The sequence below is a fragment of the Hordeum vulgare genome, chromosome 6H (genome assembly GCF_904849725.1).
Source record: "Hordeum vulgare subsp. vulgare chromosome 6H, MorexV3_pseudomolecules_assembly, whole genome shotgun sequence".
In the NCBI taxonomy this organism is placed as follows: domain Eukaryota; kingdom Viridiplantae; phylum Streptophyta; class Magnoliopsida; order Poales; family Poaceae; genus Hordeum; species Hordeum vulgare.
This window is the reverse complement of record NC_058523.1, coordinates 163,817,298-163,841,286: the sequence shown is the minus strand read 5'-3', so window position 1 is coordinate 163,841,286 and position 23,989 is coordinate 163,817,298. Positions and strand designations below refer to the sequence as shown.

The window sequence follows — 23,989 nt, the reverse complement described above, 5'->3', positions numbered from 1 at the left end:
GCAATATACAACCTAAACGGCACACCGAACTTGGGCGTCCGCAATGTTGGAGGATTTGATAAGCATTGCTTTATATTATTAAGCGCATCTCGCTGCTATGCCCCCAAGTAAATTCGACCTCATTCTTTAGCCGAAGCAAAGGACAAACGATTCAATTTTTCATGCAAGGTTAAATATGAATCGTCTCAAGTAATTTCCTAACAATTTTTGTACATCCTTCTTGCACATGGGTTCCTTTAAATTTTTGATTGCCTCCACCTTGTTGGGGTCAATCTCTATGCCATTTTCATGAATTATGAAGCCTAAAAACTTGCCAGCTGACACACCAAAAACACATTTAAGTGGATTCATTTTTAACCCATACCGACACATCCTTTCAAAAGCTAATTGTAAATCAGTTAAATGATGATCAAAACCGTCCGATTTAACAACTATGTCATCGATATATATTTCTAGTACAATACCTAGAAGATCATGAAAAATTAAATCCATAGCTCGTTGGTATGTAGCACCAGCATTTTTCAACCCAAACGTCATATAGCGATCCACTCAAATAAACACAAATCCTAATTTTACCAGTATTTTTCTTAGTGATAGGATTCGTCGATTTCGTAGAGGAGTACGGCCGCTTTTCAACGCAAAACGGCAAAGACGATCCGGGCTTTAGGGTTGCCGGGCACGTCGGAGAGTAAACCATAGAAAAAAATACGTGAAAAAGTAGATTGGTTTTTGTTGTGTAATGATTACTTTTTTCTCTCTCTCTCAATCGGTGGTGTGCCTCTTTATATAGGCAGCCTCGTCTTTGGTGTACATGGTATGGCCACGTGCACTTGCTCTCGCTCTGACGGGAGGACAAAGAGGCAACAGACTCTGCTGGGTAACTTTAAACTGAACAACAATTCCAAATACAGCAGCCATTTAAATTAATTTGACCTATATAATACCTAATAGCCAAATTATGCATTCAACACCCTCGACCCACTACTTTGGGGCATGACAGCCTATGCAACAATACAAAGAAGATCAAGGTCGTGGCTGCTCCGGTAACGTGACTTGTTCAAGGCTGGGGTTGGGCAGAGTCGAATTTGACTTGACTTGGGCTGCAAACTGTTTACGTCGTATGCGTTACCAAACACAAAAAAGGCATCAGTTGACACAGTAATCGGATGATGGGTAATATTGCTCGAACCGAACACCTACTCAAGAGATCTGACACAAACACGGGTTGGAAACGGTTCGACGAACCACAAGTTAAATCACAGAGATCCAGAGTTCCGGACACAGAGCGAAGCTACTTCGATAGAAACCTGAGTTCCTGACACCGAGCTCAGCTAATTACGGAAACATATGGAGTGTGGATGCCTTAGCCAACGTCATTCCAACCAAGCATCATATAACGGCGATCCAAAAGAATGTCATGCACAGCGCCATATAACCAAAAATCCCTTCAGTTCCACCACCATAGACGACAAAACCCTACGTCAACCTGCCGATAAATTAAGAGGGTCACTTCAGTGTAACACACATCTAGCAAAATATGGGATAGCAAGATTGCTAGAAGAACGACGAATTACTCAATCCAGTTGTACCAGATTTTGTGGCAAAGGGTCCGAGTACATTTAGATGATATTTTTCAGCTGGTCTTGGGCAAGGTAATTGAGCACTTCAAATGAATGAAATAAACAAAATATTTCCCTAAGTAATTAAGGACAATATCCCACAAGACTTCCTTTTTCTGAGGGACATCTATGTAAAGCAAAATTTTGACAGCATCAACCAAGCAACCTATTATTTAATTTCATACATCTTGACAGGTATTCCCATATATAAAAGATACAAGACACTGATGCAAAACAAAACACACGAGATATGAGTGTTTTCCAAAGTATTCAGACGTTACCGTTAAAACATAAAAGTATTCATTTTCCTTTCATAGATATTACCTCTTCGAACCTTTCATCGATGTTTTCCTTTCATGTGATCCAATTGTGATAGTGAGTGGTGTTTGGTGAGAACTGCTGCAGAAATGGGCTTGCAATCCGGAAGCTATTGTTATAATTATTTCATAGCTATGTGAATAGATACTTCATTGCTTGAGATAACATGAGACAGAGCTTAAAAATGGGTATTTTCACTGATGGGACTTAAACTCTCAACTCACCTAATGCTCCAATAGGCATCCGCGATAAAATCAATGTCATTTTATACATAGTATAAACTGGAAAAAAGATACCTCATGTTGCCACGGGTGAGTCTTCTTGTCAAACCTTTCTGTGCTTCTTGTGCTTTTCCAAGCCAGATACAGCTTGTGAACATGGGTCAGCTTCAGGAAAGATGTTCGCTCCTTGATCAGCAGTTAGGCCAGCAGCTTCACCAGCACGCACGAATTTTATAGGAGCGACAGTAGTAATGGCATTTGTTGGAGCATTGCAGTTTTCCTGGCTTTCAAATCCTCTTTCTTTGCTGAACCCACAAGATGTGATGGCAATTATCAGCTCTTTCTTTGACATAATAATTTGATGCATACAAGTGTTCTTTGTAGCTGCAACAACATAGTGAACGATTAGTTCTACTCCTAAAAGCCCGCTACTAATTCTCAATATAGTAAGTACAAGAAAGGCTTTGGAGCTTTCTTTCTAATCATGAACAATGAAATATAAGTTACCTAAAATAGATTTGACTGCAGCACGAGCAGCCTTCTGCTCTGCCTCCTTCTTACTTATCGCAGCTTCACCAGTATATGTGTTCCCAGCAAACAACACAGATGAAACAAACAGGGGCATGGGTAATGACCCTTCTGGATGATCTGCAGAGTAAGTGGGCTGACCAACTTTTGTCTTAGCAGCAAATTCATGGAGAATTGATTTGCAGAACATCACATTCTGAATAGAATAAAAGAAAACATCTATGTTAGACTGAAAGCAATTCCTTCATTTCAGGCATGATTATTAAAATGCTAACATGAGAGCATGCTACTACGCACATCCGCACGTAATAATAAAATGCTAAGATTAGCTGATTCATTCAATAACATCTGAAACATAAAGAACACAAAGGAGATTATCTCATAGTATAAACATGAGTTACAAAACCCGGAAAATCAGAAGAGGGATAAAAAGAGCTGTTATGACCAGCACTACTTATAGCCGGAGGAGGCCCAATGGGCCCGTTTAGTTAGGGGCTTAGCCCAAGTTATCTTATTTTTATTAGCAGTATGGTTATATAAACAGTTGTAAGACACCCGACTCCTAGAGGAGCCGGAACCCCTAACCCTAGCCGCCGCCTCTCCACCGCGCGAGACGGCGCCCTCGCCCTCGCCAGCCTCCCTCCTATCCCTACAGCCTCCGGCCAAGACCCGGTAGGATCCTAGCTCCTACCAGTTTGGTATCAGGAAGCTTCGGTTCGATCATGTCTTCGCCGCCGCCCTCCCCATCCCTCCTGCTGCCGACCTCCACCACCGCCCCGCTCGCCACCACGACCGGCGCCCCACACGTGCCGGTCACCGACGCCGCACCGCTTCCCGCTGTCCTCACCCCGAAGGAGCTCACGGGAGCGATCCGCGACCTCGCCACCGCGGTGCAGGGGATCCGCCTCTACCTGGCCGGTCCCTACGCGCCACCACCTGCCGCCAACAGGCCGCCGCTGCTTCCGTGGTAGCCACGCCCGTCGGGTAGCTGCAGCCGGCACTGCAGCTACCGCCGCCGCCAGCCACCACCTCCGGGCCGGCCCCCACCTCGGCGCCGGGGGTCCCTCTTCACCAACTCCGGTTCCCGCCGTCGCCGTCGCCGTTACCGGCCTGGGTGACCGGGACGCAGTCGGTCTACACGACGGCCTTGGCGCCGCCGTACATCCAGTCGCCATCGGCGCCACCCCCGCAGTACGGGGGACCCTCTAGCTTCGCCGGTCCTCCATCCGGCCCCGACGGGTACCCAGGGCCGACCCCCGCACTTCTCCGTGCTGACGAGCCCTACCACCACGGCGCCCATACCCACACGCCGCCGCGGTTCGCCAAACTGGACTTCGCCACCTACCACGGCACCGAGGACCCCCTGAACTGGCTCAACCAATGTGACCAGTTCTTCCGGGGGCAACGGACGCTCGCGTCGGAACGCACCTGGCTCGCTTCATATCACCTCCGAGGCGCCACACAGACGTGGTATTACGCTCTCGAGCAGGACGAGGGCGGCATGCCTCCATGGGAGCGTTTCCGTGAGCTCTGCCTCCTCCGCTTCGGGCCTCCGATCCAAGGGAGCCGGCTGGCGGAGCTTGGCCGCCCCACCTCTTGGCGGAGCACCTTCAACATGTCACCATCGTCTTCAACGAGCTTCGGGCACATCATCTTCACCTTAAGCGCTCGAAGTGCTCGTTCGGCACGCCTTCCGTCGCCTACCTCGACCATGTCATCTCGGCCGAGGGTGTTGCTATGGACGCCGACAAGGTGGCGGCTGTCGCGGCCTGGCTGACGCCGCACTCACGCAGGCTCTCCGTGGCTTCCTGGGCCTCGCGGGGTACTACCGAAAATTTATCCGGGAGTTCGGCCTCATCGCGTCCCCGCTCACGCGCCTGGTGCGACGCAACGCCTTCGCCTGGGATACGGAGGCAACGAAGGCGTTCGAGGCTCTCAAGCAGGCCCTCACAACGGGTCCCGTCCTCCAGATGGCCGACTTCGACCGGCCGTTCATGGTGGAATGCGACGCCTCCGGTGTGGGGTTCGGCGTCGTCCTTCATCAAGGCGACGGACCGCTAGCGTTCTTCAGCAGGCCCTTCGCCGCGCGCCATCATAAGCTCGCGGCTTATGAGAGGGAGCTCATTGGCTTGGTGCAGGCCGTGCGCCACTGACGGCCTTATCTTTGGGGACGGCCGTTCCGGATTCGCACGGATCACTTCAGTCTCAAGTTCTTATTGGACTACAGTCTGTCTACCGTGCCGCAATACCAGTGGATCAGCAAGCTCTTTGGCTTGGACTTCACCGTCGAGTATCGTCCGGGCCGCCTTAACACCGTGGCCGATGCCTTGTCCCGCCGCGATGCCGACCACGACACGGACGCCGGTGACTCCGCCGGGGCGACTCTCTGCATCCGCTCAGGGCCCTCCTTCGCCCTCCTTGACGACATCTGCAGGACTACCGCGGACGCGCCGGACGCTCAGCGCCTTCGGCAGCGCCTCAACACCGGCGACCTGGCCGAGCCGTGGCGTTTGGCGGACAGTTTGCTCCTGCATGGGCGTCGCCTCTTCGTGCCCGATCACGGCAATCTCCGTCACCAGGTCCTGCTACTGGCACACTCGACATGCCACAAGGGGGGTGCAAAAGACCCTCCACCGTCTCCGCGCAGATTTCTACATCCCCGACGATACTCGACAGTGTCATCGTGTGTTACGTGCCAGCGAGGCTGGGTGTGATCGTGTGTTACGTGCCAGCGTAACAAGACGGAGACACTGCGCCCGACTGGGCTACTACAACCCTTGGAGGTGCCCTCTCAGGTCTGGGCCGATATCTCCATGGACTTCATTGAGGGCCTCCCAAAGGTGGGCGACAAGTCCGTCATCCTCACGGTGGTCGACCGCTTCTCCAAGTATGCTCACTTCATCGCGCTCGGCCATCCCTACACGGCTGCCTCCGTGGCTCGTGCCTTCTTCGACGGCATTGTCCGCATCCACGGGTTTCCGTCTTCGATCGTCAGCGACCGGGACCCGGTGTTCATGGGGCATGTCTGGCGTGATCTCTTCCGTCTGGCGGGCGTAAAGCTCCGCCTGAGTACGGCCTTCCATCCTCAGACGGACGGCCAATCCGAGGTGGTCAACAAGGTGATTGCAATGTATTTGCGTTGTGTTACAAGTGATCGTCCCCGTGCTTGGGTGGATTGGCTCACATGGGCGGAGTACTGCTACAACACCTCTTATCACTCCGCCCTGCATGCCACGCCGTTCGAGGTGGTTTATGGCCGACCGCCCCCGCCCATCCTGCCGGTTGACCTTGAGACGGCTTGGATCGAGGCGGCAGGCGATCTTCTTCGCAACAGGGACGAGATGCTTGCAGAGGTGCGCCAACGCCTTCTCCAGGCCCAGCAGCTGTCCAAGTGGTACTACGACGACCATCACCGCGAGGCAGAGTTTGCGGTGGGCGACTGGGTGTGGCTGCGCCTCCTTCACCGCTCCACGCAGTCCCTGGACCCGCGCGCTAAGCGCAAGCTGGGCCCTCGCTACGCAGGGCCATTTTCTGTGGTGGAGCGCATAGGCAAGGTGGCCTACCGCCTACAGCTTCCGGCCAGTGCCCGCATCCATGACGTATTTCATGTGGGATTGCTGAAGCCCTTCCATGGAGCTCCGCCAGCGACCCCTCCAGCGCTACCTCCGACCTCCGACGAATGACTTCTTCTAGGTCCGGCCAAGGTGTTGCAGATCCAGCAGCGTCGCGGAGTGTGGCATTTATTGAACCAGTGGCAAGGCCTTCCGGAGGAGGATGCCACTTGGGAGCAGCTCGAGGAGTTTCGCCGACATTTTCCAGACTTCCAGCTCAAGGACGAGTTGTTTGCACAGGCGGGTAGAGATGTGATGACCGGCACTACTTATAGCCGGAGGAGGCCCAATGGGCCCGTTTAGTTAGGGGCTTAGCCCAAGTTATCTTATTTTTATTAGCAGTATGGTTATATAAACAGTTGTAAGACACCCTTTTGAATTAAGCAATAAGACATATTCTATTGCCCGGCTCCCTAACCCTAGCCGCCGCCTCTTCCTCGCCGCCGCCTCTCCACCGCACGAGACGGCGCTGCCGCGATCTTGCCCTCGCCAGCCTCCCTCCTATCCCTACAGCCTCCGGCCAAGACCCGGTAGGATCCTAGCTCCTACCAAGAGCTATAATCTTACAAGATTACAGTATGGTATAGATGAACCGGAAGAAAGCATTTTCTGTGATCAAGAAAACTCTGAATTTTGCAGCGATAAATGTTATCACTTCCAATAGCCTGAAATCACGGGTTCTTGTGGCAATATCATGTATACCTATGACTGGAAAATACTCCCTCCGCCCCTAAATATAAGACCTTTTAGAAATTTCACTATAAACTAGATACGGATGTATGTAGTCATATTTTAAAATGTAGATTCACTCATTTTGCTCCGTATCTAGTCTACAGTGAAATATCTAAAAGGTCTTATATTTAGGAACGGAGGGAGTATAACACAAGTAGGCAAAAGAGGGGAATATGATAAACACACCAAATTGCCTGGCGCTGTCTATTGTATGGCAAACTAAAAAAGGAGAATGATGATGAGACATGAAATAGGATATGATATAGCACAATTCACAGAACAAATTTAAACATGAAATGATTGATGATAAACAATGAAAAGGACAGTACCAGAAAAATACCTGATCAATCAGCCCAAGCGCGTCTCTATGATCATCATCATCTATTGTCTTTTCCAACAAGATTTCATAGGCAACTCTGGCAGCGTCCTGCTCTGCATCCTTGCGGCGGCTATGAGTGCAAGCTGATTGAAACAGCTTGCCGTCCGCCTCAACGGTGCTTCTGAACTCAAGTCGATGACCTTCACCTTTCGACTCGGTATCATAAGCTGGCAACTTCTGATAATTCCTTTGAGTCCACTCTTGCAAATGATTTTTATAATTCGTACATTTGTCTGCATAACGAAAGCACACAAATAAGTACAATTCTATCACAAGATCCTGGACTCCAGAATATTTTGGCAGGAAAAGAAATACAAGCAGACCAGATCTAGTACTCCCTCCATTCCATAATGTAGTGCGCCCACGCTTTTCGAGGTTTACGTTTGACCATAAATTTAACCAACGTGAGTGACTGCGGCGGGAGCAAAAATTATACCATTGGATTCGTATTCGAATGAAGTTTTCGATGGTGCAATTTTTGCCCCGCCGCAATCGCCCATGTTAGTTAAATTTATGATCAAACTTAAAGCTCGAAAACCGAGGACGCACTACATTATGGAATGGAGGGTGTATAACTAAGTCATTGATTCCCACTAATATATCCACCTCAACATGTCACTATGCCACCTCAATTTGCAACTACACATGGGAAAAGGCCCACCTCAACATGCAACCATGCATGCAAAAAGTCCTAAATGTTTTAATTACACTATGCTACTTAAAGTACTTGTGTTTAATAAATATTCTATAATTATACAATAATCATATGTATTTTTCAGTTCTAGTTAGTATATTCTTAATCCAAATATTCATGTTCATATAACCAATCTCATTGAAATATATTGCAAGCAATTCCCGCAGCAATACACGGGATGTCATGTAGCAACTAAAATGCTTGATCTTATACAATATAAATCGTTGTTTATTCTTCTTACAAAGAGAGGCATATGCGACAATATTACGGCGTTGACTCCAAGAACTTGAAATAAACACCATTTGGGCTAGAAAATGTTAAGAAGACAACAAACAGAATTCGGTTCTGCATGCAAACGGTAACGGGCTAACAGCCCGAGACTCACATGCAGGAGCCCTCCATGCAATACAGTGCTGGACCAATAATCATTTGCCAGCTGTACTCTAGCCAGTTCATTCTGGCACGCTTAACACAGGATGTGTGAGGTTAAATAGCCTAATGTCGTAGTTGTGCTAACACAGAATTCACAGAATACTTTTGAGACCAGGTTAAAGATGCAATGTAGTTTCCATAACTGCTATAATCAGGTGCTACAGAGAGCGGGGCAACATATAATACGAAAATAGAAAAGGAAACAACCCTGGTAGTCAGAAAATAAGCATTTCTCTACAAAAAACCATACACTTATTGCACTTCTTGTAAATTAAAATGAAACAATTTGGACAATCTGTAAGTGAAAATGGCATGACTCCACTGATTAATAAGTGCGCAAGCAAATCCTCAACCATATTCTCTACGGGTGCATTTAGTTTGGGGACAAAGTGGAATGTAATGGAATGGTTCCATCCCTATGTTTGGTATGAATTGGTACAAATAATGGAACGACTCTAGATTTTGTTTGGTTGAAGGAATATTACGGAATGGAATGGCTCCATCTCATTGTTTGATTGGATGGATGGGATAAAATGGATATGGTTAAAATAAACTCTTACACTGAAGGGTGAGGCTACCTCTAGCATATGCAAGTATATATTTCACAATAATAACTCATGGGGTGTGCTACACGTCCACCGGCTGATCTTTTAAAAAGATCAGCCGGGCGCGAGTTGTCAGATTTGACGCATGAAACGGCCGAGCCTCACCATCCACCATTGCAACATATGCCTTGTTGCGAAAAATTCTTGCAACAGACATCTTGTTGCAGATTTTTTTTAGAACAGACGTCTTGTTGCAGTTTTTTTTTTTTTGCAACGGACGCCTTGTTGCGGATTTTTTTTGTTTTGTTTTTCTGCAACAACCATCTTGTTGTGGATTTTTTTGCAACAGAGAACTTGTTGCAAGATTATATTTCTACAAAACGAAACCGCGTGTATCACAATAGTCGTTCGTCGCAAAGATTTGTAACAACATCGTTGTTGTTAAAATAGGTGCTTGCACTTATCTTTATGCTTAGGACGCGTGACCCGCAACGGATACGACGGACGCACCGTGATTATCAGCCGGTTGAGAGAAATCGTTTCCCATAACTCATTTGCGTTCCAACAATATGTTACTCAAAAATTGAACACCATTTAATTTGTATTTCTAGTACCCCAACAGTGTAAACAAGATGAAATCCAACAGTTCCTGTCAGCATTGCAGTGGCTCTCATGCCGCTTCCGCCACTGGCTGCTGCACACACTTTTTCCGCTTCCTAGGAGATGTGCATCACCGTGGCTGCCGCCTGCCTTCCGCTGCCGCCTGAGCGACATGTGCCGCCTAGACCACTCGCTCTTTGGCCTCTGCCTAGGAGATGCACGCTGCCGCTGCCTACGGGCTCATGTCCACGATAAATTGCATTGGTGACCAGATCATTAGGAGGCACTCACGTGATGTCCCTTGACTAGTCGAAGCAGATTTAGGGTTTTTAGGATTTTGGGTTAGGGTTTAGGCTGGCCATATTGGGAGTAACTTAGGTAGTAACATGTACTTGGAACTAGCAAACATGCTTATGTGACAGACAATTAAAGAAAAGAGAGGATATGAGTAACATGGGTAGATACCATAACATGTTAAATGTTATGCTACTACTCCCTCCGTTCCAAAATATAAGACCTTTTAAAGATTTCACTAGGAGACTACATACGGAGCAAATGAATGAATGTACACTCTAAAATATGTCTATATACATCCGTATGTAGTTTATATTGCAATCTCTAAAAGGTCTTATATTTAGGAACGGAGGGAGTATGTGTCATGCATGTCAATAAATTAGGTTATCTATAATACTAATTTATTTTACTATGCATTATGAAGATGGTATGTATCATATGCATGCACTACTATATGATGTCCCCGCTATGGTTAGCCCGTATACGTGGAATATTCGCCCAGGCAAAGCACATGGTCAAGGCCCTGAGGAGTCCACCTAGATTGTGTGATTTACACATGAACCATAATCCCAGGGCTGTCCCATGCTCTAGGCATACGAATGTCCGACCAATCGGAGGATAACGCATGACTAACCGACGAACACAACTTAGCAAATCTTAGTCCGGGAGACACAGCCAAAGAACCTAACATCGGAGAGCAAAACCAAGGAGTGCGGAAGAAACGAGGAGGGAGGGGGAGTCTCACCTGGAACGGGATGCGGTTGCGCGGACGGGGCCGCGGGCGCGGGGGCTGGAATAGCGCCTGGGACGGCGGCGTCGGCGGCGGCGGCCGTGGTGGCCATGTCGGTCTCGGACGACTGAAGTCGCACCGGTGTGGAGATGGAGGAAATCCGACGGTTTAGACCTCGGCTGAGAACTACCGACTTGCCTTGCTCGCCAATTTTGACGGAAAACGGATGACACGCACAAATCAGAGAAAGAAACTGACAAGGGATTTGTATTTTTCGGTGAAAGCTCCTTGTTGCACTTTATCTTTCCTACTTACTCCCTCCGATTTTATTTTTTGTACGCATAACAGCAAGTACAATAAGATATAGTCAGCAGGCTGTAAGAATTAAAATACTATATTTTTGCTGACTTGGATGAAATAGAAGAGGAGAGAGAAGGAAAACGGGCTCTTCGTGAAGAGCCAACTCTAGCACGTGCTCCTAGGTGCTTTGTGAGAATGAAAGGTGGGCCATATATGATAAAAGTAGTATTTTTTATAGCTAACTATTATACAAACTAGCTATAAGATGGACAAAATTGGTTATTTGTCATTTTCAATACCTGGCTTCGCAAAATTGCCACTTTCAACGTTGGCTTTGCAAAATTGCCACTCTGCTCTTTGGCTTCTTGATTACCATACCACTTCTCTTTTTAGTAATTTCTTTTTTCTTTTTTACATTTATAAGCATAGGAAAAGACCAAACTACCCCTGATTATATATTCGCGTACTGATTGATGAGATCTCCATACAACACGCATCTGCTTATGTGACATCCCAAAATACGTGGACAGCCCATCTCGTGCTGCCCAGAATACGTAGACAGCCGATCTGGTGCTGCCCAGAATACGTGGACAGCCGATCTCTTGCCTATACGCATCTCCTCTTGCCTATACGCAGCGGCCGCCGAGCAGCCGCCGATCTCCTCGACGTCGTGCACCGCCGATCTCCTCAACGTCGTGCGGACGAGTACGTCAACGTCGTGACGCCCATCTCGTCGAGGCTCTCGTCAACGTCGTGCGCCGCCAATCTCGTCGACGCTCTCGTCAACGTCGTCTGCCGCCGATCTCGTCGACGCTCTCGTCAACGTCGTCGGCCGCCGATCTCGTCGACGCCTTATTCATGGATTCTGGACGGTATAATGTTGCTATTCTTCCACTTTCTGCAGTTTTCAGAGATGAAAAGGACTGTCAATGTGTCCCAGAATCGGTTTAACTTTCTGCACTTTTGAGAGATGAAAAGGACGGTATAAATACAAACAGTTTACATCTGCATACAAACAGTTTACATCTGTAGTATACTGCTTACATCTATCAATATGAAGAAAAAGATGTAAACTATTCTCATATTGTTTATTGTCCCAAAATATGTAAAACGTTCGCATACCGTTTATTGTCCCAGGGCTGCCATTTTACATCTGTACTGTACTGTTTGTATTTGATAATTTCTAATCACATCTATAGTGTACCGCTAACCCAAACTTGTGTTCATGATTTCTGAATTGTTTCAAGTAGGCATGAAGCAGAGGTCGTGTTGGGGAGTAGTATTGATGATCCGTTACAGCTTGAGGCAACACCTTTTTCAGAAGTTGATTGGGATAACTTGCAGATAGTGAAGACACATGATGACGAAGGTAGAATAAAACTACTGAGTGATGATCAGTTATGTGATATTTTGGGCTTGCACGATGAGGAAGAGAAAAAGTATAAGAGTGAACCAAAGGGTCATAGAATGGTTGAGCAGAGTACTGATAATGATGGTGCTGCCATTCCTGTTAGTGATGTCATACCAAATGAGGTAGTGATTACGTATGATAAAGACAACCCAAAAATGGACCTTGGAACAATGTATCCATCAATGAAGGAATTCAGGTTAGCAGTGAGGCAATTTGCCATCAATGAGGAGTTTGATCTAGGCACGGAGAAGTCGGATAAGAAGAGATTTAGAGGGTTTTGCAAGTCAAGTGAGGATTGTCCTTGGAGGATCGCTGGCAGCCTACAGGATGATAAAAGTACTGTAAAGGTGATATATGGCTAACTATATAACATCCATTCATCATTTAATTTTTTATCTATGTGTATTTACTATATAACTTTCCTTCATTTTTAAATTCCATATGTGCAGGTCACAGTTTTAGTTGATCAACATGATTGTGTTTCAAGCAGCAGGGTGAAGACCATAACGCCATCGCAAGACTGGGTAGCTAGCAAGGCTGTGAGCATCCTTAGGATTTCACCTAATATGGGCGCTAAAGAATTACAAAAAAAGTTGCAAGAAGAACACAAACTCACAATTACATATGACACAGTCTGGAGGGGGAAAGAAAAAGCTCTTGCAGAGGTTTATGGTAAATGGGAAGAGAGTTTTGAGATGTTATATAAATGGAAGGCTGAGGTGCTCAAGAGGTCACCTGAAAGTGTTGTGGAGATTGAAGTACTGGAAATAGATGGTAATGTGTATTTTCATAGGTTTTTTTGTGCTCTTAAACCATGCATTGATGGTTTCATGGAAGGATGTAGGCCACACCTGAGTATAGATTCTACTGCATTGAATGGAAGATGGAATGGCCATTTAGCCTGAGCAACGGCAGTTGATGGTCACAACTGGATGTATCCACTTGCTTTTGGGTTCATAGCATCTGAGACAGAAGACAATTGGACTTGGTTTATGAATCAACTTAAGAAGGCAATAGGAGATCCTCCACTTCTTGCAGTGTGCACAGATGCTTGCAAAGGCTTGGAGAATGCGGTGAAGAATGTGTTTCCCAATGTTGAACAAAGGGAATGTTTTTACCATCTTATGAAGAATTTTTCAAAAAGGTTCCACGGATTTGGAAGGATGTATCCTGCAGCAAGGGCTTATAGGGAAGACGTGTTCACTAAACATATGGCAAAAATCATTAAACAATCAGATGAGGTGTGGAAATGGTTAAGTCAGTACCACAAGCTGAAGTGGATGAGGTGTGTCTTTAATCCAGATATCAAGTGTGACTATATCACTAATAATGTAGCAGAGGTTTTTAACAACTGGATCCGAGACATTAAGGATTTACCTGTTGCTGAACTAGCTGATAAGATTAGAGAGATGATCATGCTTTTGTGGAGGAAGAGGAGAAGGATTGGAGAAAGGCTACCACCTGGAAGGATACTACCGGCAGTTATGGTTCAGTTGAGAGCAAATACTAGAGGTTTGGGGCACTTGAAGGTTGTGGAATCTGCTAATTGGAGTGCAGAGGTGTGGGGTAATAGCAAGAGCTGTGAAAGGCATGTCGTGAAGCTAAATCAACAAACGTGTACTTGTCTTGAATGGCGGCACACTGGTAAGCCATGTCAACATGTCTTGGCCTTTGTGACATCCCAAAAGAGAGTAAACCTTGAACAATTTGTGCATGAGTACTACTCTGTGGGTAGATTCAAGGCTGCTTATGGGAGAGAGATTGAGCCAATGACAGATAAATCACAATGGCCACGCGTGGATCTACCATTTGTTGTGGGGGCACCACTTGCAAAAAGAAATAAAGGAAGACAAAGAAAACTGAGGATCAAAGGATGTCTTGAAGGTGGACACAAGAAGAAAGGTGTAAATGACACTTCCAAGGATGATAGCACTGGTCCCACCAATTCTAAGGGGAAGAAAATGATTAGAGGGCCGGTGACTTGCAAGAAATGTGGCGAAAAGGGTCATAGGCAAGCTAGTTATAAGTGTCCACTCAATGGAACCAAAAAAAGGCAAGTGTTTTTATTTTATTCAAAGCTTAAATTATCACATCATGCCAAAAATTTAAAAAATATTGAATTACAGGAAGAGGAAGCCTAGAAAGAACAATACAAAAGTTAGACCAGCTGAACCTAGCAGCCCACTAAGACCTACTAGAGAACAAATACTACATGATAGTCCAACCATGGTCACCAGAAGGTAAGCTACAACGACCAATATCTCTATGTTCAACAATGTCCAACTGGAAGAAAAATATTTTATCTAAATGTGATAGCATATATGTGTGCAGCCGCCTAGCTATCTTGTTGGGGGAGGGTAGTTCTTCACAAACCACTAGAACTACTCCAGAGAGGATGACAACTACAGCTCCACCAAAGAAGATGACCCCAAGGAGGATGCCGACATCAGCTCCACCAAAGAAAATGACTCCAAAGAGGAAGCTACTGGTTGGATGAATTATCTGTTTGAAATGTGCTTGTTATGGGAGAAATGAACTCACTAGTAGTTTTATTCACTCTGAGATGTGATCTCATAATTTCCATGAGCTTGGAACTCAAAATTTAAGCCAGTTTTGAGATGCAACAATCTATGTCTCATTATTATTCTTGTCATGTGAACAAAATGACTATCAGTCCATAACAACATGGAGCAGACATCCTATGATTTGACCATTAGTCCTATGATTAAACTATCTCAGCAATCATGCAGCATCGAGGCATGTGAAATTTGACCATTAATCCTATGATTAAACTAAAAACATACATCATCAGAATACCTCCTTATTGTTGTCCCCTTTGTCTGAAGTTAGCAATAGCTGCAACCCTCTCCCTCAACCTCCTCATCCTCCTGGGACTCTCCTTCTTGCCCCTACTGTCTCCTTCAGGCGACCGGGACGAGCGATGCACGCGCCGCGCGGGCACACTGGCAGGCGGCGACAGCGGTGGTCGGGCAGGGCGAGCTCAACGACGGTGGTGGAGCGGGGCGGGCGGGGCGGTGGATGGGCGGGACGGTTGGTCGGGCGGGGCGAGTGTGAACGACGGTGGTCAGACGGGGCGGGCGGGGCGGTGGTCGGGCGGGGTGCCGGGTGGGCGGGGCGGTGGTCGGGCGGGGTGCCGGGTGGGCGGGGCGGGCTGGGCGGTGGTCCGGCGGGGTGCCGGGTGGGCGGGGCGGTGGTCAGGCGGGGTGCCGGGGTGGGCGGGGGTGGGCGGGGCGGTGGTCCGGCGGGGTGCCGGGTGGGCGGGGCGGTGGTCAGGCGGGGTGCCGGGTGGGCGGGGGCGGGCGGGGCGGTGGTCCGGCGGGGTGCCGGGTGGGCGGAGCGGTGGTCAGGCGGGGTGCCGGGTGGGCAGGGCGGTGGTCGGGCGGGGTGGGCGGGGCGGTGGTCTCTCGGGCGGGGCTGTCGGTCGGGCGGTCAGATGTATGTATAATCAGGGGTACTTTGGTCTTTTTCTATGCTTATAAATGTAAAAAAGAAAAAGGAAATCACTAAAAAGAGAGAAGTGGTATGGTAATCAAGAAGCCAAAGAGCAGAGTGGCAATTTTGCAAAGCCAACGTTGAAAGTGGCAATTTTGCGAAGCCAGGTATTGAAAATGACAAATAACCAATTTTCTCCTATAAGATGAGTTATAAGACTGCTTATAGCCAACAGTTGGCTATACTATTAACCATGCTCTAAGCAACCACACAGATACCAACTAGCGCCAGTCTATTTTGGACAATTTTACCCCTATGAATGCATGGAAAGAAGTGAATTGTTTTAACTGCTGCATGCTATTGATTTGGGTGGTGGCTGGATCTCATCTTCCCTTTCCAACGCGAGTAGGATGGACCATCTTTTATGGCGCATTTGATTGACTTGGTCTAGCTGCTGCGTTACCAAAATATAAGCTAATTAATACGGCTGTAAAGGGATACAGCTGGAAAATAGAGTTAATGAAGGAGAATGCGCAAACTAATCAGAAAAAATGAAGAAAGTTATGCGCAAACAAAAAGGAAACGAAGGGAGTATAAGAGGGTGCTTGGATACGTTTTAGTCTCATGACTTAAAGTAGTGGGACTAAAACTTACTAGCCTCACCCATGCTTGGATCCAAATACTAAAGAGACTAAAATCAAGTTAATGAACATTTATTATCCTCCGAACCCTCCAATCTAGAACTCGCATGTGTTAAAGGAGAGGAGTTAAATGAGGAGAGAGAGGACTAATCCATATTTTAGTAAGGGTATCCCTGACTAAAAAAAATTTAGCCTCAAAACTAGTTTTAGCCTCTCTTTAGTCAGGGATGCTTGGAACTTTAGCCTCTTAAAGAGGCTATTTTTACTCAGACTAGTTTTAGTCCCTTAGATCCAAGCACCCTCTAAAGGTTGAAGTTGGTGATGAGTTTAGATGTGGGACCAATAACCTTCATCAATACACAAATGTATCTCTCTCCACATTGAGAATAACAATCTTTTATGAACATAAATAAACAAATGTACTTGTACTAACATATGGAACCAAACACAAATAAATAATACTTCCTCCTTTCCGGTTTATAGGGCTCATCTCAAAATTTTCAGATTTCCATTATATTAGGCTCATTTTGAGTCTAAGTGAGTTAAAGTGTTTTGAGTCTCACGCCATATTTAATTCATAGAGTTTAGAGAAAGGAGATGAGTGGTTATGCATGCATCGTTTTCTATATCCACCATGCAAGTCCAATGAAAGGAAGGATGCTACATTTATTGTCTTGAAAATTGCATATGTGAGAAATATTTCATTGTCTAGTTTAAACTAGTGTCATCCACTCACAATTTACCTTGGTTGATGAGATTTGAGATTTGAGCCATATAAACCGAAAAGGAGGGAGTACTCCCTCCATTTCAGTTTATAAGTTCGGCACATGTATCTAGGTCGTCAATTTGACCACCTTAATGATAATCATATATTACAAAAAATGTATCATTAGTAACTTTAGATGTTTTTTTAATGATATAATTTTTATATTAAATAATAGATTTTATATAAGTTAAATTGATGACCTAGGTACACGTGCGTGCCTTATAAACCGTGACGGAGGTAGTACACTACTATTTATGAAAGACTAAGGTTGTCCGTAATGGGAGTATCATAGGTACTATCATGCATGCCAACTAGGCAATTTTGATGAGGTGGCATAGAATTAAATGAAGAAAGAGAGGGTTGAGTATCATATCATGATACTATATCATATTAAATGATGTGCTACTATGTGTCTTGTATGGCAATAAATGAACTACCATATGATACTAATATATGATACTATGCATTACGGATGGGGTATCATAGACAAGTATCATATGCATGATACTAGTATATGATACTACCCATTACAACCAGCCTAAGGGGGTATTTGTTTCCAGAGACTTTTTGATGTACGGATTAAAAGAACTCCCTTTTAGTTCCATGTGAAACAAACATGAGGGACTTGACTAAAATGGAGTATTTGGGACTAAAGGAAGAAAACCCTATGGGAGGGTCTTTTTCAGATTTTTTTGCACTTTTTCCAACGATGCCCCTATTTTTAGCATGTCATTTAATAACTTGTAGTACATTACTAGGAGTAGATAAATATTAAGAGGACTCTTCCGCCTAGATAAAAATATATCATGGTCAGCAAAGTTGTTTCTTTATTTATATTTGCCCTTTAGTTAATAATTTCAATTTCATTAAGAAAAACTAACTAAATAAATGGAAAATGAAAATTAATAGAATTCTTTCTTTTCTTCAAATCCAAAAAATGGTCTTTTGCATGTCATTTAGTGACCTCTAGTCCCTGTTTAGTCCATGAAAACAAACGGATAGGGACTAGTGACTTTTTAGTTGGGACTAAAAAAATCCTGGGACTTCTGAAACAAACAGGGCCTAACACTTAGGCACAAATAAAAAATGCAGAAATGTGACTCCAACTCAATATAATGTTGTTGTTTTTGTTTTTCTTTCTTTCCCAGCCAAGTTATTTTAGTTTTTGTATCACATAAGAGAATGAACATATCATAATTTCAAAATGATGATTAGACTTTATCCTCCTACCTGATCTATGACCTTGTGCAGTCAACTTACCAATGTTTATACTCATATGTTTCAACAAACAAAATATTTTGTCTGCAAAGGACCATGATCACTTAAGATTCTCCAATAACCGAAGCATTATCTTTTGTGGTATTTTTGTTAAACGCGAGCAAATTTCACATGACGCCAACGTATTTTGACAATTTCCTAAGCTAGTGACCTAACTCCTTGTATTTTATAGTTTCGTAGCAACGCAAGGGCATTGTCACTAGTGGAAAACGGGCCTTTGGCCGGGACCCTTTAGTCCCGGCCTGCCTCCGGGCCGGGACTAAAGGCCCGACCACGTCGCCCCAATTCTCAATGCCTCCCTCGAGGCTTTAGTCCCGTCCCGTAAGGAGCCTTTAGTCCCGGTTCGTGTCCCAAACCGGGACTAAAGGGCTACGCGGTGGGCAGCCCGCATGTGCGCCACCTTTAGTCCCGGTTTGTGTCTCAAACCGGGACTAAAGTCCTCTGCCTATATATAGCACATCCCCCCTCTCCCCTCTTCCTTGCATTTTTCTTGGATGGAGGATTGTGGGTGTGTGCTAGCTCTCCACTTTTTTTTATGCACTAGAGGTGTTTGTTGAAATGTGTTTTAGAGCGATGCCGCTTCAGTTCACCGAACACAACTACGATATGAGATGCCTGAGCCACGCTTAAACCTCTTCCTCTTTATTTCTACTTATTCTAAAAGGTTAGCAACTATATTTCCTCGTTTAGACCGTGCGGTACTAATTTTTAGGATCGTGATTGTATTTGATATACCGTCGTATAACGCAGATGAGCCATCCATGGATGTACGGTGATCGACGCACAGCCGCTTACAGAGAAGGCGTGCATTCTTTTCGAGATGCAGCCGATGCGAACAAGCATGGTGGTGGCTTTATGTTTTGTCCATGTGTTGAATGTCGAAATGAGAAGGATTACACTTCCTCAAGAGTCATTCAGAGCCACCTACTTCGGTCCGGTTTTATGTCGGGCTATAATGTTTGGACCAAGCACGGAGAAAGAGGGGTTATGATGGAATACGACGATGAAGAAGAAGAGAACGATGATGACAACTATGGATCTATGTTCCCTGAGTATGCTGATACCGCAATGGAAGACAATGAAGAAGAAGATCAGGATGAAGAAGGAAACCAAATGAGCCCGCTGATGATCTTGGCCGGGTCATTTCTGATGCACGGCGAGGTTGCGACACAAAATAGGAGAGGTTGCAGTTTGAGCAGATGTTACAGGACCACAACAAATTGTTGTACCCAACTTGTGAAGATGGCCAGAAGAAGCTGGGTAGCACACTGGAATTGCTGAAGTGGAAGGCAGAGACCGGTGTGACTGACTCGTCATTCGAAAAGTTGCTGGTACTGATGAAGAAGATGCTTCCAAGAAAGAACGAATTGCCCGCCAGCACGTACGAAGCAAAGAAGCTTGTCTGCCCTCTAGGATTAGACGTGCAGAAGATACATGCATGCCCTAATGACTGCATCCTCTACCGCGGTGAGAAGTACGAGAATATGGATAAATGCCCGGTATGCACTGCATTGCGGTATAAGATCAGAAAAGATGACCCTGGTGATATTGAGGGCGAGCCACCCAGGAAGAGGGTTCCTGCCAAGGTGATGTGGTATGCTCCTATAATACCACGGTTGAAACGTCTGTTCAGAAATAAAGATCATGCGAAGTTGTTGCGATGGCACATGGAAGATCGTATGAAAGACGATAAGTTGAGGCACACCGCTGATGGTCGGCAGTGGAGAAAAATCGAGAGAGAGTTCCCGAGATTTGCAGCTGACGCAAGGAACTTATGGTTAGGTCTCAGTACAGATGGCATGAATCCTTTTGGGGAGCAGAGTTGCAGTCACAGCACCTGGCCCGTTACTCTATGTATCTACAACCTTCCTCCTTGGTTCTACATGAAGCGGAAGTTCATTATGATGCCAGTGCTTATCCAAGGTCCAAAGCAACCCGGCAACGATATTGATGTGTACCTAAGGCCATTAGTTGATGAACTTTTACAACAGTGGGCCGAACCAGGTGTACGTGTGTGGGACGAGCACAAACAAGAGGAATTTGACCTTCGAGCGTTGCTTTTCGTAACCATCAATGATTGACCTGCTCTTAGTAACATTTCAGGACAGTCAAACAAGGGATACAATGCATGCACGCACTGTTTGGATCAGACAGAAAGTATATATCTGGACAAATGTAGGAAGAATGTGTACCCGTACAATCGTCGTTTTCTTCCGCCCAAGCATCCCTTAAAGAAAAAAGGCAAGCATTTCAATGGCAAGGCAGAACCCCCGGGGGAAGCCTGTCATCCGTACTGGTGCTGAAGTATTTGATATGGTCAAAGATTTAAAAGTAATCTTTGGAAAGGGTCATGGCAGCCAACCTGTTCCTAACGGCCCTGATAAGCGCGTACCCATGTGGAAGAAGAAATCTATATTTTGGGAGCTACCCTACTAGGAAGTCCATGAGGTCCGCTCGGCAATCGACGTGATGCACCTGACGAAGAATCTCTGCGTGAATATTCTAGGCTTCCTGGGCTTGAATGGGAAGTCAAAAGATACACCGGAAGCACGGGAGGACCAGGAACATCATAAAGGAAGAGATGACATGCATCCAGGGCAGTTTCAAGGGCGTGCCAGCTACGCTCTTACTAAGGAAGAGAAGGAAATCTTCTTTGAAGTCCTTTTTAGTATCAAGGTTCCGACTGGCTTCTCGTCGAATATAAAGGGAATCGTAAATATGAAAGACAAAAAATTCCAAAACCTAAAGTCTCATGACTGCCACGTGCTTATGACGCAATTGCTTCCAGTTGCATTGAGGGGAATTCTACCGGAAAATGTTTGCCTAGCAATTGTGAAGGTATGTGCATTCCTCAATGCAATTTCTCAGAAGGTAATCGATCGAGAAAGTCTATCAGGGTTACAGATTGATGTGGTCCAGTGTCTGGTCAGCTTTGAGTTGTTGTTCCCTCCATCCTTCTTCAATATAATGACACACCTCTTAGTTCACCTAGTCGAAGAGATTAGAATTCTCGGTCCTGTGTTTCTACACAATATGTTCCCCTTTGAGAGGTTCATGGGAGTCTTAAAGAAATATGTTCGTAACTGTGCTAGGCCAGAAGGAAGCATCTCCAAGGGCTATGGAACAGAGGAGGTCATTGAGTTTTGTGTGGACTTTCTTCCTGACCTTAAGCCGATTGGTGTTCCTGAATCTCGGTATGAGGGTAGGATGACAGGAAAAGGCACACTAGGAAGGAAAGCAAAAGTATGTATGGACGGGCATTCTTTCTCTCAAGCACACTACACAGTTCTACACAATTCCACCGTGGTGGCTCCGTATATCGTGAGACACAAGAATATTCTACGCTCCGAAAACCCGGGGAAGGCTGACTCTTGGATTAAAGGGGAACACGAGAAGACTTTCGGCAGTTGGTTGCACACACATCTCATGAATGACGACACCGTTGGAGATCAGCTGTACTGTTTGGCCAGGCCACCATCTTTGACTATATGTACTTTCCAAGGGTATGAGATAAATGGGAATATATTTTACACGGTTACCCATGATAAAAATAGCACCAACCAAAATAGTGGTGTCCGCTTTGATGCAACAGACGAGAATGAGCACTGTTTGGAAACATATTACGGGTACATAGAGGAGATATGGGAACTTGACTATGGACCTACTTTTAAGATCCCTTTGTTTCGGTGCAAATGGGTGAAGCTGACAGGAGGCGGGGTAGTTGTAGACCAAAAGTACGACATGACAACAGTGGATCTCAACAATCTTGCATACATGGACGAACCATTTGTCCTAGCCAATGATGTCGCTCAGGTTTTCTATGTGAAGGACATGTCTACAAAAACGAGAAAAAGAAATCAGCAAAAGAAGATATCGTCCGATGAGCCAAAACGCCACATAGTTCTTTCAGGGAAAAGAAACATCGTGGGAGTAGATGACAAGACAGACGTGTCAGAAGATTATAATAAGTTTCATGAAATTCCGCCCTTCAAAGTGAAAACTGACCCACGCATCCTACTGAATGATGAAGATTCTCCATGACTACGACCCAGAAGAAAACAGAAATAATAGATAGGAATATTGATGCAATAATGTAATAATGTATTAAACCTTTTATGTAATGCATGTATGGAATGTACTAAATTTCAAACACTTTTCATTTTCATAGTTTTGTCAAATTCTCAAATACTCAAAAAGAATTTTAATAAACCTTTGTAAGAGATGAGTTCTCGTTCGAAACCCTGATACTTCAAGAGAGATTGTCCGTTTTGTACACGAAGTGCATCCAGTTTTTGTCGTAGCCCTCTCAACTTTTTAACACATGCTATGTGGGTGAAATGATGATAGCATGCCAACTTTCAACATTTTCAGAGTTCATTTGTAGTGCTTTTCAATTTCAGGGTCAACTAGCTCAAAAAAAAATAAGTAAATGCACGAAGAATACCAAATGAAGTCAGAAATTGTTGAAATTTTGTGATGTGCCTTTGAATGGTGCATTTTGAACACACAAAAAGTATGGAGTTCAAATAAGTTCAAAAAAATGAATTCCCTTTGTAAGAGATGAGTTCTCGTTCGAAACCCTGATACTTCGAGAGAGATTGTCCGTTTTGTACACGAAGTGCATCCAGTTTTTGTCGTAGCCCTCTCAACTTTTTAACACATGCCACATAACCTTATAGGAGCATGCCACATAACCTTAGCAGGAACCTTCTTCCTGGGGTATCGTCATCGCCCTCAACATCACCAGGGTCATCCTGTCCGATCTTGTACCGACATGCAGTGCATACCGGGCATTTATCCATATTCTCGTACTTCTCACCGCGGTACAGGATGCAGTCATTAATGCATGCATGTATCTTCTCCACATCTAATCCAAGAGGGCAGATAGACTTCTTTGCTTCGTACGTAGTCTCGGGAAATTCGTTATACTTTGGAAGCTTCGGCTTCAATATTTTCAGTAACTTCTCAAATCCCTTGTCAGATAAACCAGTTTCTACCTTCCATTTCAATAGTTCCAGTGTGGTACCAAGCTTTGTGCTTCCATCTTTGCAATTTGGGTACAACAACTTTTTATGATCCTTTAGCATGGCCTCCAATTTCAGCTTCTCCTTTTCTGTATCGCATTCTCTCTTTGCATCAGAAATGACCCGACCAAGACCATCAACGGGCTCATCTGATGCCGGTTGTTCTTCACCTCCTTCTTCTTCATTGTCTTCCACTGTAGTATCACTGTATTCTTCAGTGAACATAGGATAGTTGTCATCATCATCTTCTTCTTCATTGTGTTCCATCCTAACCCCTCTTTCTCCATGCATGGTCCAACGATAATATGTGGGCATGAAACCTCTCTGAAGCAAGTGGAGATGAATGTTTTTTGAGCTAGAGTACTCCTTCACGTTTCGACAAACAACACATGGACAAGGCATAAAATTATCCA

The 23,989-nt window shown here is 45.3% G+C and overlaps 1 protein-coding gene across 2 annotated transcripts; it reads right to left on the bottom strand.

Moving 5' to 3' along the window:
* Positions 1 to 1,150: 1,150 nt before the first annotated feature.
* On the bottom strand, positions 1,151 to 10,879 carry LOC123402469 (double-stranded RNA-binding protein 4-like). 2 transcript variants are annotated; one of them, XR_006611288.1, is made up of 6 exons: positions 10,719 to 10,879; positions 7,370 to 7,641; positions 2,666 to 2,882; positions 2,234 to 2,542; positions 1,944 to 2,031; positions 1,151 to 1,486 (listed from the first exon to the last, which is right to left on the bottom strand). XR_006611288.1 is itself a non-coding variant. In XM_045096393.1 (5 exons), the coding sequence occupies exons 1-4, from the start codon at positions 10,813 to 10,815 to the stop codon at positions 2,262 to 2,264; spliced, it is 867 nt and encodes a 288-aa protein (XP_044952328.1). In that variant the 5' UTR covers positions 10,816 to 10,872; the 3' UTR covers positions 1,151 to 1,486; positions 2,234 to 2,261. The 2 variants fall into 2 exon arrangements, 1 of the variants encoding a protein (XP_044952328.1); XM_045096393.1 differs by lacking the exon at positions 1,944 to 2,031 and having other exon boundaries at positions 10,719 to 10,872.
* Between the last annotated feature and the right edge of the window lie 13,110 nt (positions 10,880 to 23,989).